General features: G+C 35.2%; 1 protein-coding gene across 3 annotated transcripts in view; it reads right to left on the minus strand.

Annotated features, from left to right (window-relative positions):
* Window positions 1–15,184, minus strand: part of TFB2M (transcription factor B2, mitochondrial) — a 36,795-nt gene that overhangs the window by 10,367 nt on the left and 11,244 nt on the right. For all 3 annotated transcript variants that reach the window (XM_077168532.1, XM_077168531.1, XM_077168530.1), the window contains exons 3-5: window positions 13,950–14,103; window positions 13,464–13,612; window positions 12,350–12,439 (exon numbers count right to left, since the gene is read on the minus strand). In XM_077168532.1, coding sequence (XP_077024647.1) covers window positions 12,350–12,439; window positions 13,464–13,612; window positions 13,950–14,103 — 393 coding nt within the window. The remainder of the gene's footprint in view (window positions 1–12,349; window positions 12,440–13,463; window positions 13,613–13,949; window positions 14,104–15,184) is intronic.

Below are 15,184 nucleotides of genomic sequence, written 5' to 3' on the forward strand. Positions count from 1 at the left end.
AGGAGGTCTAGAGGGGGGAACAGAACTGACGAGTACCAGAAAAGGTAACTTGAAGGGTAAAAAGAGAAAGAAGGAAAAGAATAGATAGATTTGACAAATAAAATCCAAAGGATAAGATGTTATATTCAAGAAATGCCTTTATAGTAATAATTTTGAATGTTAACAGACAAAACTCACCAATTAAAAGATACAGATTTGCAGAATGGATTAAGAAATATGATTCACCTATATGCTGCATACAAGAGACTCATCTTAGACCTAAGGATACAAATAGACTGAAAATGAAAGGATGATAAAAGATGTTTCAAGCAAGCTATAACTAAAAGAAAGCAGGAGTAGCTATTGTAATATCAGACAAAATAGACTTTAAATGTAAAGAAGTCATAATAGACAAAGGACACTACATATTTATAAAAGGGACAATTCATCAAGAAGAAAAAAACGATCATAAATGTTTATGCTCCCAATCAAGGAGCTCCAAAGTACATGAGGCAAACACTGGACAAAACTGAAGGGAGTGAAAGATGTTCCAACAATAATAGTGGAAACTATGTTTCACAACTCTCCTCTATAGATAGAACAACCAGACAGAGGATCACCAAGGAAACAGAACTTAAAGAATTTGATAAATGAATCAGACCTAACAGACGTATATAAATCACTACACCCCAAACACCAGGATACACATTCTTCTCTCGTGCTCATGGAATCTTCTTCAGGACAGATCACATGCTGGGGTATAAAACAGGTCTTTATAATAAAGTTAAGAACACTGAAATTATTCAAAGCACTTCTCTGATTACAATGGAATGAAGCTGGAAAACAATAACCACCAAAGAACTATAACTTTCACAAATGTGAGAGATTAAAAAACGCACTCTTTAAAAACCAGAATGTCAGGTGGTGCAATGGTGGCTCAGTGGCAGGATTCTTTTTTTTCCACCCCCCTGGGAATAATTACTTATTTTATTAGATAAAGAGCACTCCTCAGATCTGACACAGACAAGCTTGTGTGGTCAAGATGGTAAAAGGGAAAGAACATAAATCTCTTATAATGCTCTCTACAGGTCTTTATATCAGTTTCTCAATTAACCTTCACACACATACACACACACACACACACACACACACACACACACACACACACACCTGCCTCTCTGCCCATGACCTAAGGAGAGGCTCAGAAGTCAAGCTAAAAAAAAAGTTTCTCCTTATCATTTGTTCTTCTGAGTATCTGAGTGCTGCTACAGCAGCTCAAGTTTCCCCTAAAGGAAAAGCAGCCCAGAGCCTTCTATTCTTGACTATCTTATTTATAACCACAATATTTTTTTTCTTTTTTACAGTTTCATTGAGGTATAAATGACATACAATAAACTGCACATACTTAAACTGTACAGCTTTAGAAATCTTGACATGTATGTAATACCCGTCAGGATGTCACCCCACACATATCCACTGCTCCCATGCTTCTTATAATCCCACCTTTCTGTCCCTTCTCACCCCCATTTGGGTTGTTTCCAGTTCATGGCAATTACAAATAAAACTGCTGTGAACATTAATTTACAAGTCCTTGTATGAGTATATGCTTTCATTTATCTTGGATAAATACATAGAAATAGAATGGTTTGGTGATATGTTAGGTATATGATTAACTTTTTAAGACACTGAGCAACAGTTTTCCAAAGTGGTTATATCATTTCACATTCCCACAATCAGCATATGAGAATCACAATTGACCCACACCCTTTCCAATGTTTAATTTGGTCAGTCTTAATTTTAGCCATCGCTAGTGGGTGTGCAGTGGTATCGAATTGTGATTTTTTTTTTTTTCATTACATAGTTGTATATTGATCACCACGATCACCTCTCAAAACATTTCAGGGGCAAAATTCTTGCCTGCCATACAGGAGACCCAGGTTTGAATCCCGGTGCCTGCTCATGCAAAATAACAACAAAAAACAGTGGGTTAAAGAAGAAATTGCTAAAGAAATCATAACTATCTGGAGACAAATGAAAAGTGAGAATCCAACATTTCAGAACTTATAGGATGCAGCAAAGGCAGTGCTGAGATGGAAATTTATTGCCCTAAATGCCTATATTAAAAAAGAAGAAAGCCAAAAATCGAGTACTTAACTCTTCACCTAGAGGAACTAGAGAAGGAACAACAAACAAGTTCCAAAGCAAACAGAAGAGAAATAACAAAGATTAAGGCAGAATTAAATGATTCGGAGGACAAAATAGCAATAGAGAGAATCAATAAAACCAAAAGTTGGTTCTTTGAGAAAATCAATCAAATTGATGGACCCCTAACTAGGATGACAAAGAAAAAAAGAGAGAGCAGGCAAATAAAATCAGAATTGGGGGGGAGGGGGTGGGGAGCAGTCATTACCATGGACTCTGAAGAAATAAAAATCCTAAGAGGATATTATGAACAACTATAAGCTAATAAACTAGACAACTCAGATGAAATGGACAAATTCTTAGAAACACATGAACAAGCACTGACTCGAGAAGAAACAAAAGACCTCAACAAACCAATCACAGGTAAAGAGATTCAATCAGTCATCCAAAATCCTCCTTCAAAGAAAAGCCCAGGGCCAGATGGCTTCACAGGGGAATTTCATCAAACATTCCAAAAAGAACTAACACCAATCCTGCTCAAAACTCTTCCAAAAAATTGAGGAAAAAGGAAGACTACCTAACTCATTTTATGAAGGTAGCATTACTCTAATACCAAAATCGAATAAAGATAAGAAAGGAAAACTACAGGCCAATTTTCCTAGTGAAAATTCTCAACAAAATCCTAGCAAACTGAATCCAATGAAACATTAAAAGAACTATACACCATGACCAAGTAGGGTTTATACCAGGAATGCAAGGATGGTTCAATACAAGAAAATTATTCAAGGTAATACAGCACATTAACAAAGTAAAAGGGAAAAATCACATGATCATCTCGACTGATGCTGATAAAGTATTCAACAAAATTTAACATCCTTTTCTGATAAAAACAATTCAAAAAGTAGGAATCAATGGAAACTTCTTCAATATGAGACAAGGCATATATGAAAAACCCATAGCCAGCATCATACTCAATGGCAATAGACTGAAAGCTTTCCCCCTAATACTGGGAACAAGGCAGGATGCCTTCTGTCACCACTATTACTCAACACTGTATGAGAAGTTCTACAGAGAGCAATAAGGCAGGAAAAAAAACAAAAGGCATCCAAATAGGAAAGGAAAAAGTAAAACTTTCATTATTTGCAGATATGATCTGGTATTTGGAAACCCTGGGAAATTTCCAACAAATCTTCTTGAGCTAAAAAATTCAGCAAAGGGGTGGGATATAAAATTAATGAGCAAAAATCAGTCATGTTTCTATACACAATGACCTAACTGAGGAAACAATTAAGGAAAAAATTCCCTTCAAAATAGCAACTAATAGAATCAAGTATCTATAAACTTAACCAGGGATGTAAAGGACCTGTACACAGAAAACTGTATAACATTGGTAAAAGAAATCAAGCATGATGTAAATAGGTAGAAAGACATTTCATGCTCATGGATAGGAAAGTCAAGTGTAGTTAAGATGTAAATTCTACCAAAATTGATCTACACACTCAGTGCAATACCAATCAAAAGTTGGTATCTCGCACAAAGATAGAAGTATTGACCAATGGAATCAAATCGAGAGTACAGAAATAGCCCACCAAATCTGTGGTCAACTGATTTTGACAAGGACCCCGAATCCACTGAACTTTCTTTTCAATTAACAGGCATGGGAGAATTGGATATCAATAGCCAAAAGAATGAAAGAGGACCCTTACCTTACTCCCTGCACAAAAAATCAACTCAAAGTGGATCAAAGACCTAAATATAAAAGCCAGTACCATAACATTCCTAGAAGAAAATACAGGGGAACAGCTTAAGATTTAATAATAGGAGATAACTTCTTAAAGTTTACACAAAGCACAAGCAACAAAAGAAAAAAATAGATAAATGGAAATTCCTCAAACCAAATGTTTTTGCACCTCAAAAGACTTTGGAGAAAGGTGAAAGCAGCCAATTCAATGGGAGAAAATATTTGGTAATCACATATTGGATAAAGGTTTGCTATCCTATATACATTAAAAAATCATACAACTCAATAACAAAAGAATAAACAACCCAATTATAAAATGGGCGACAGATATGAATAGACATTTTTCCAAAGAGCAAATACAGATGGCTAAAAAGCATATGCAGAGATGCTCATTTTCATTAGCTACAAGGGAAATGCAGATCAGGACTATAAAACCACCTCACATCTATAAGAATGGCTGCTATTCAGCTGTCTTAATTCTATTTACTGTCTTTTGTTTAGGAGAGTAGCACTTTTATCCTTTTTTACCTGTGTACCTAATACGCATCCAATAAATTAAAATAGCTGTATGCTCTAATGACATCTATTTCAACAAATAGATTACAGAATGCACACTTGATGCTGAATGTTTTTGAACTTCAAAATACATTGTAGTAAGATTTGGATTGAGATTTTCAACACTTGGAACTAAGTGTGAGCCTAATGGTATATTTCTTTTTGAAAAAATGATTTTATCAATTTACTTAACTAAAAATTTACCTATTTTTTTCCTGTTAGCAGGAACAATAACTTCTTTAGTTTATTCCATCATACTTTTTATGGGCCCAAAATATATCTTTTTTAAAATTAGAGCAGTTGTAGGTTTACAGAAATATTACTCAAAGTACAAAGTTCCCATATACCACTTTTCACAGGTAGTTTCCCCTACGATTTTGCACTCATGCAAAACTCATGTTACAATTGATGAAACAATATTATAATTATGCTATTAGCTTTAGTTCACTGTTTACATTAGGGTTCACTATTTGCATTGTACAGTTCTATGAGGGGTGTATATGTATAATTTATACACAAAATTTCCCTTGTTATCCCTTTTAGAATTACAATTCAGTGGTATTAATTACCTACACAAAGTATGCCTCCATCACCATCACCCATTGCCAAAATTATTCCATCACCCCAAACCAAAGCTCTGTAGCAATTAAACATAAACTCTCTACTCAGCCTCTGGTAACTTGTATTCTGATTTCTGACTTATGAATATACCTACTATGCTTATTTATATAAATGTGATCATACAGTGAAAAAAAAAAAGAATGGCTGCTAGTAAAGAAACAGGAAACAAATGTTGGAGAGGGTGTGGAGATACTGGGGTACTTATGTCCTGCTGGCAGGAATGTAAAATGGTACAGCCGCTATAGAAGACAGTCTGACAATTCCTTAGAAAACTAAATATCAAGTTTTCCTATGACTCAGCCAATACCACTATTTGGTATATACCCAGAAGAGCTGAAAGTAGTGATACAAATAGACATTTGCATACCGATGCTCATAGCAGCATCATTCACAATTGCCAAAAGATGGAAACAGTCCAAGTGTCCATCAACAGACGAGCGGATTGACAAAATGTGGTATATACATACAATGAAATACTATTCAGTAGTAGGATGAAATGATGCTCTGAAGAATGTGACAACACAGATGAACCTTGAGGACATAATGCTGAGTGAAGCCAGACACAAAAGGACAGATAATGTATGATTTTGGTTTTATGACCTTGGTAAAGATAAAACTTAGAGGTTTACAATACAGAATATAAGAGACGTAGAGATACAAAGAACCTAGAAATGGGTGAATTGTTAGTTAATAAAGCTGAACTTAAGGGAATGGATAAAAACGGAGGCAGTTCGTTAGTGGGTCTGTAAGTAATATCGCCACATTGAAGGCGAACATGATTATAAGGGGTTGTACAGAGCTATATATCCCATTGATTAACACTACCAATATAAGTTTTTGCATAAACTACTTGAAAGGCACGAACCTTTTACAAAGAGTCTATAATAGAGGGCTACAGGGCGAAAACTACTATTGCATGCTATGGGCTATGTTTAACAGGAAGACATCAACAGTACCATAGCAACATCAGGGGTAAATACCTGGGGGGGTGGGGGAAGAAGGGTAAGATTTAAGGGGAGGTTTGGATTTATGTTTAAAGGTTATTATTTTCCAGGGAGCAATGAAAATTGCCTAAAATTGAGAGTGTTGGTGATTCTGCAACTAAGTGAGGATAATGTAAGACATGGACTGTTGACTTTGGACATTATACGTGATGTCCAATGGATGGGGGTTGCTGAAGGATACATTGACTGAGAAGTAGAATGGTGAACTGTGGTGCATACATATGATCGAATATTGTGCTGCTACCGAATGGAACAAAGTCTGATCGAATATTGTGCTGCTACCGAATGGAACAAAGTCATGAGGCATGCTACTATGTGAATGAACCTAGGGGACATAATGTGACATACAATAAGTCAGAAACAAAAGAGCAAATATTGCAAGGTCACATTTAGAAAATATCTATAGGGCCTAGTTTGCAAGCTCTTATAGCAGTCACATTTAGCCTGGCTGCAATTGTTATTTCTAGATTTTGAGAGGCCGTGCTACATATATATAACCAGGTATTTCCCTAGAACCTTGGGTACCTTTGTGACACTTAAGACTCCGAGCAGGAGTTCTGCAGGTCTGAAAGTCATCATTCCCATATACAACAACTGCTAAAGAAATTAGAAAAGAGCTCAGGGTTCAATTAGGGATAAAAATGAAGCTGAATGGGTAGAGACTAAGGTAAATTAGAATACAGGGGCAGGAATGACATTGTCTGAATTTTAGAACTTCACCTACTCTTTGAGACCAAAGAGAGAGAGGATTACTTTGTCTAAAACCTAAATTTTCTGTAGCACATAATCTAAGTCAATCTCTCAACATTTGGGACTCACAAGTCAATAGGCCAAGCTCTTGATTTTGAAGATTGCTCTTGTGAAGCTTATTTCTGTAGTGGAGAAGCTAAGCCTACCTATAGTTATATTTAAGAGTTACTCCCAGAATATCTCATTTGTTGCCCAGATGTGGCTTCTCTCTCTCTAAGCCCAACTCTGCAAGTAAAATCATTACCACCTCCTACTTGGGACATAACATTCAGGGGTGAAAATCTCCCTTGCAATGTGAGACATGACTTCCAGGGATGAGCCTGACCCTGGCACTGTTGGATTGACAACACCTTCCTGACCAAAAAAAATAAATAAATAAGGTAAGAGTGGCTAAGAGAGTTCAAACAGAGTCGAGAGGCTATTCTGGAGGCTACTCTTATATAAGCTTCAGTTACATATTGCTATTTACCATGGTTTCCCAAGCCCCAACCAAAGCCATTCCTGCCAACCCTAAAGAACACCTAGGTCTCCATCTGAGATCTGCAAAGGTTCCACGCACTACGGTCTTCCAGATGGGCTCCTAGGCCAGATAAGTCCTGAAACGCAGAGATGCCAGCCTCTCCAGAACATAAACTAACTCCATTCCTCTATCCCAATTTATTGACAGCTCTTTCCAACATGAAAAAGTTAGAATGGGCATAGCCTAAATACTCCTAAAGAGTGGGAGAAAGATCAAAGGAGAAGGTGGAGTTATAACAGAGAAGATAGGATTGAACAAATGAGTATGACTGCTGAATCATTATACTGATACTTCTCTTAGTCTCCAGTTGTCTGGGGCAGCTATAAGGAAACACCTAAAGTTGTGAAACTGTGACCCATACCAAACATCTATTCTGTAACTACTTGCTGTGGTGTGCTTTGAAATTTATTGCTTTTTTTGTATATATGGTATTTTTCACAATTGAAAAACAATACAGGAGGAATTGAGAAAATGTCAATATTACATTGATAAATTTCCATCTGCAATACTGGAAAATATTAATTGGTTTATTTAAATAGCTAAAAGGGATACTCACAATAGCAGATGCCTTAATTTAAACTAGGTAATCAAAAAGTATTCTTTATTAAGTTAGATCTGACTCATGGCAATACTTCTTAAATTTTCATTGCCAATCCTTAACAAACATTCTTGACAACAGCTCACAATATCATCACAGTTGTATATTCATTACCATGATCATTTTTTTGAACATTTGCAACTCTCCAGCCAAAGAAATAAAAAAGAAAAAACTCATACATAGCATACCCCTTACCCTTCCCTCTCACTGACCACTAGTATTTCAATCTACTCACTTTACTTTAGCCTTTGTTCCCCTTTTATTTTAAACGATTTTTTTTTTACTTATCTGTCCACACCACAGACAAAAGGAACATCACACAGGTTTTCACAATCACTCAGTCACATTGTAAAAGCTGTATCATTATACAACCATCTTCAAGAAATATGGCTACTGCAACACAGCTCTATAGTTTCCGGTACGTCCCTCTAGCCACTCCAATACACCATAAACTAAAACGGGGATATCTATAAAATGCATAAGAATAACCTCCAGGATAACCTGTCAGTTCTTTTTGAAGTTTCTCGGTTATGTGACATTTAATTTTTCTCATTTCTCTCTTCCCCCTTTTGGCTGAGAAGGTTCTCTCAATCCCTCAATGCCAAGTCCCAGCTCATCCCAGGAGTTCACGGCAATACTTTTAATAAAATAAGAAAAGGGAGATCTTTGAAATCATGTAATGGGCCCCCTAAGAACATGAGACAAAAAAATACTCTGCCTACTTGTCTACCTACGAAAATACACTATTATTACTATGGGTTAAATTATATTTTGAATGCTTTTCAACCAAAAAACAAGTCTGAAGTCTAACTCATCACAAACTGAAAAAGGCTGAGATCAAACACTGCTCTCTTTTCTGTCCTATCCTCAGCCATTTCAGTTCACTGAAAATGTCTGAGTCAGTGAACATTGATGGCTTTCATTTATTCACCCTGGAAACTTCCTCAGGAAGCTCTATACACTGCCCAACTAATTCCTAGCATTTCTCTACAGGGCACTGACTTCTTAAGAGTTCTTCAAATACTTTCCTCATGGGTGCTTTCCTTCAACATTAATCCAGAACATAGGCTTTAATAAAGAACAAATGATACCCACCTTGCAAAAAAAAGAGGCTACTGTGAGAAATAGTAATTTATTATTGCCTACAATGTCAATGGAAATGGAATGAAAAAATGAAAATTTTTTAGTTCAAGGAAAGTCATTAAATGGAACAAAGGAAAATTACTAGCGGCAATGCATTGTGGATACTGGTTTTATACACAGTCTATTCAGAACATAGGGATGGCAGGGGGCAGATGAGACCTCATTTCCAACTACCTAAGTCACAGTAGAGGAAAATCTACAGGACCCTAGGAATTGAGTTTTTCAAATTACTCTCCAGAGGATAGGTTAAGTCTACCTAAAATTTAGGCCTAAGAGTCACCCCCAAGAGAGCCTCTTTTGTTGCTCAGATGTGGCCTCTCTCTCCAGCCAACACGATGAGCAGTCTCACCACCCTCCCCCTCTCTGTGTGGGACATGACTCCCAGGGGTGTGGACCTTCCTGGCAATGTGGGACAGAGATCCTGGAATGAGCTGAGACTCAGCATCAAGGGACTGAGAAAAACCCTAGAATGAGCTGAGAATTAACATCAAGGGATTGAGAGAACCTTCTCGACCAAAAGGGGGAAGAGTAAAATGAGACAAAGTGTCAATGGCTGAGAGATTCCAAACAGAGTCGAGAGGTTATCCTGGAGGTTATTCTTACGCATTAAGTAGATATCACCTTGTTGTTCAAGATGTAGTGGAGAGGCTGGAGGGAACTGCCAGAAAATGTAGTGCTGTGTTCCAGTAGCCATGTTTCTTGATGATGATTGAACAATGATATAGCTTTCACAATGAGACTCTGTGAATGTGAAAACCTTATGTTTGATGCTCCTTTTAGCTACTATATCAACAGAAGAGTAGAACATATGGAATAAAAATAAATAATAGGAAAAAAATAATAATAAATAAATAAATAATAGGGGGAACAAATGTTAAAATAAATTCAGTTTGAAACAGTGGTAAATGAAAGTGAGGGGTAAGGGGTATGGTATGTATAGTCTTTTTTTCTCTATTATCATTTTATTTCTTTTTCTGTGGTCTTTTTATTTCTTTTCCTAAATCGATGCAAATGTACTAAGAAATGATGAATATGCAACTATGTGATGATATTAAGAATTACTGATCGTATATGTAGAATGGAATGATTTCTAAATGTTGTGTTAGTTAATTTTTTTTAATTAATAATAAAAAAAAGAATAAACTGGGAAAAAAAATTACTCTGTAGTTTGGATATACAATGGAGCAAATGCTGAAACATATTGGACCCCCCAAAACTTCTCTTTTCTGGAAGCTGAGCAAACCTCAACAGAGGGCTTTTGAAAAAAATACATTGAACAAGAAAAAGAAAACATTATCCTGAAAACTAAAGTCCTCAGGAGGCCACCATGAAAAACTGGGTAGAAGCAAGCAGCAGCAATGAGGCCAAGATAAAAAGCCAACTGAATGGGGATAGATCAGTGAGATAAGAAAGGACTGAAAAGAAATCAAGGATTACAGTGAGATTACAACCTACAATGGAAGCAGAAAAAAGGATCAGTGGTGTAAATGCTAAATGTGAAAAGATTTTGGGAATATTGAAATATCATGACAAATGAGATATGTGAAAGACAAAGAATATAGATCCAACCTAAGAACCTCAAATATTTTAATTTAATTTTTTTTTTTGCATGGGCAGGCACCAGTAATTAAACCCAGGTCTCCATCCAGCATGGCAGGCGAGAAATCTGCCTACTGAGCCACCACGGCCCACCTGAACCTCAAATATTTTGGAGTAAAAAAAATGAGGAATTGGGATAAAAGTTAAAATTAAATGAGCTGAAAAAAAGTAACTAAGACCAAAAGGGATACATACTGCAAATTTTAAAAATTACACTACTACATCTTTAGAAGAGCAAGGGTTTATAAAAATATATAACCTATATGTCAAAAAAATTATTTCATACATACGCTAGCCTACTACAATACATTAGACAAATAGGGAACGAATGGAGAAGTGATGGCATAAAAGTAATAGCATATATTTTAGAACTAGCCCTGTGCTCTATAATATGATAGCCACTCCACGTGGGGCCACTGAGCACCTGAAATGTGACTAGTCCAAACTGAGATGTGTTCTAAGTATAAAATACACATGGATTTCAAAGATTTAGTATGAAAAATATGGAATGTAATACATGTAATTACCAATTCTTAAATAGTGATTTCACATTAAAATGATAATGTTTGGGACTCACTAGTTAAATAAAACAGCATTAAAATTCATTTCACTTTTTTTTTTACTTTTTATAATGTGGCTAACACAAAAATTTAAGATTATTTATGTGGCCTGCATTACATTTCCACTAGACAGCTCTGACCTTGCCTGAGTAAGTAAGACTAAACCAAACCTGAATGCATACAAAGATTTATTCAAAGCTGGTCACAGAAACATTCTTTGCAAAAGTACTAAAAAGAGGAATATTCTGAAGTGACAATGGGAGAAAACTTACAATTTACTATTAAATGGGAAAAAAACCCCAACAAGATAGAAAATACAATCTCCACTGTATAAAGAAAAAGAAAATTACAGGGAAAAAAATATATATTTTACAAATGTCAATAGTGACTGCTGGATATTTTTCCTTTTAAATCAACTTTATCGACATAACATTCATATACAATAAAAAGATCCATTTTAAGATTGTAATTTAATGAATTTTAACAAATAAATAGCCCCTGTAACACCACTGCAGTCAAGCTGTAGAACTTTTCTACCCTTCCCCTAAGTTCTCTTGAGACCTTTTCTAAAAATAAAGCATGATAACACATAACATAAAATTTATCATTTTTAATATTTTTAAGTGTACAATTCAGCAGTATTAATACAATGTTGTGCTACCATCACCACTATACATTACTAAAAACTTTTTCATTACCCAAAAAATACCTCTTTATTCATTAAACAATAATCCCCATCATCTACAGTGGGGATTAAATTTAAAAATCTTCTTTCTTATTTTTTAAATATATATGTTTCATATTTCTTACAATAAGCAGGTATTATTTTTAATTTTTTTACATGGGCAGGCACTGGGAATCAAACCCGGGTCTTCGGCATGGCAGGCGAGAACTCTATTACTGAGCCACGGTTGCCCGCCCTAAGCGTGTACTATTTTTATAATCAGAGAAAAATATTTGCTACAAAAAAATCTTAGCACAAAGTTATCTTGCATCTATTACTTAAAAGTTAGTGTTTACCAGTTTGGAAACATGATAATATTAATCTATAGTCTTCCTCCATTTACTGGTCACAGAAATGTAGCCTATTTGAAAACCAATGAGGTTTTGTGTTGAGATTTGAAGGATTTTACTCACCACGTGCAGAAGCTTAATGTTACAAGCTACTTGCCAGAGCACACTTAATGCTTGATACAAGCTTGGATTTCTGGGATTTGCCACTAGTTTCTAAAATAGGAAATAAAAGTTCCATATTATATAAAACTATAATAAATAAAAGTTAAAAGTTGGATCTTGATTGTAGTATGAATATCTAGAAATTTAAGTAAAGAAAATAAAAATTACAGGCAAACACTTGACTTCAACTGTTTCGGACAAAGGCTTATTAAATTTCCATGTTGAAATACATCATCACATCTACTTAAACTCTAATGTATTTGAAAAAAAAATCTAATGTATTTGAAATTGATTTCCTCTGACATTCTGCATATGAAGGGGGGAATTGAAATAAACATGTATAATAACTTACATTTACTTATGAAAATGAACAAAATAGACATAATTCACACCTTACGGCTCTTATAACATATTAGGGTAGAAAAACATTAACTAATTACATGAATCATTAATTAAATTGTGGAATGTACTGCAGAAAAGGACAAGTGTGTTAGAAATATTTATCAGGGGAGCCTACTAAACTTTGAGTTCCGAGTGGTTTAGGCTGACAGTGAAGGATGAGAGGTGACCTCAGTGAATGAGAGGCTAGTACAAGATGAAACCAATGAAACAGTTTCTATTTTTCTTGCTTTCATTCTTTCATTCATATACTATATGCACAGCCTCAAGCTTCTAAGTACCCTGCTCTCCTCCCCAGGGCCAGACACTATTTACTTACTATTTGGATCTGGTGAATAAATTGTCTCTTCATTTCTTGCCTTAGCTTTCTTATGCACAAATAAGCATTTCCTGTTGCATTGGCTCAATGGGTTAATAACATGAAAGACTGCACAGAAAGGAAATACTCTGCACAGAAAGGAAACATCACTCTTGATACACTATCAAGGACTTATGGATGTCCTTCCATTATAGAGAATTAAATAATAGGGCCTAAAGAGCACTTATAGAAACCTAAAACAATCCTAGTACTTGCAAATGCCATGAGCTCTATATTTAAAATACAGATTCAGTCTATTCGGAAAACTTACAGAACTCTTAAAACAGAAAACTCTTCAAGTCCTTGTGAGTAACCTACCTGATATTCTTTTTCACTAATAAACATATTTAGTTCTACTCGTCCATATCTATATATAGAAGTACAGGAATAGAGGTCATATAAAAGTTTCCAAAGTGCCTTTCTTTCGCTTTTAATTGGGAAGATTCCAATCACTTTTAAGGGGACACCTGTTAGGAACACAAGGAAAAATATCTGGATAAATATTTCTTAGTTAATACTTTATATTATATAAAGTTAATATTTATTAACATTTTTTCCTATGGACATACTGAGTCAAGTTAACGTAACAAACTACATTAATGTTGGCTTATCTCAGTAAGACAAAATTTCAGCATCCTTCCTTGACATGGAACTTGTCCCAATGACATATTCACCTTAGGAACACCTGCCCATAAACTGTACAACATAAGTTGGACACAAATCTCTTCAACAAACCAGTTTACTGGAAGAGAAAGAAAGATGGAAAATGATAAGGCATTTGCTTTAATGAGTGACAAAAATTACCTGCTGCCCATGGAAGTGCTTCTATTCCCAAATTTTGAAAAAGCATCTGTGACATCATAATGGGTGGTCTTAGTAGTCCACCACTTCTAGGGTCCAGTTTAAAGAAATCACAGTGCACTACCTCTAGTTGTCCATTCATCTTTTTTCCTAAGGACTAAAGAAAGAGAGATAACATGTTCAGAAGTTTCAGTATTATGTAGGGTTTGTAACAATTCAAAGATCTACTTCAAAAATTAATTCTTACAAAAAAATTACTATCTCAATAAAGCTGACATGGTAATAAAGAAAATATTACTAACATGCCCCTAAGCTTTAAAAGAGGAAACAAAAATCAATTGAAAACTGAAAAATGATGAAAGTACAATATTACAGAGAACCCCCCCCTCCAAAGCAAAAAACCTTGAGCTAATTTTCTTATCCTTTTACTTTCCTTATCTCAATGCCTTCATTGTTCAAAAAGTTTCTTCATACTAATCATTAATTGCTTCCTTGCAGCACTGTTCTGGCCGTGGGAAGAAATTACGATGTTTCATAGTAGGGTAAAACAATAAAAATATTAAAGTAAAAGGCAGATGAATTCAAGAGACTTTTCTGTTCTGGGGGAGTTTAGTCAACTACCAAATGAAGTTAACTCAATACGGATGCCACTCTCCATTTTTCCCTTACTTACTTTTTTTAAACTTTTGTATTGTACAATATAACACATATATTAAGCAAAGAAAAAAAGCAATAGTTTTCAAAGCACTCTTCAACAAGTAGTTACAGGACAGATCCCAGAGTCTGTCATGGGCTACCATATCATCATCTCATATTTTTCCTTCTAGCTGCTCCAGAACATTGCAGGCTAGAAGGAATAAATATTTTATCATCACAATTGACTTTTTTCTTCTTTGTGAAAAATAACATATGTACAAAAAAGCAATAAATTTTAAAGCACCCCACAACAACTAGTTGTAGAACAGAATTCAGAGTCTGGTACGGGTTACAAGTTCACCATTTTAGGTTTTTACTTCTAGCTTCTCTAAGATATTGGAAACTAAAAGAAATATCAACATAATGATTCAGCAGTCAGACTCATTTGTTAAACCCTACCTTCTTTGTATAACCCCACCATCACCTTTGATCTTTCTATTCTACTCTTTAGGGGTATTTGGGCTATGCCCATTCTAACTTTTTCATGTTGGAAGGGGCTGTCAATAATATGAAGTAGGGAGATGGAACTATCTGTTGTTCTG

Source organism: Tamandua tetradactyla, chromosome 7, assembly GCF_023851605.1.
Source record: "Tamandua tetradactyla isolate mTamTet1 chromosome 7, mTamTet1.pri, whole genome shotgun sequence".
Classification (NCBI taxonomy): domain Eukaryota; kingdom Metazoa; phylum Chordata; class Mammalia; order Pilosa; family Myrmecophagidae; genus Tamandua; species Tamandua tetradactyla.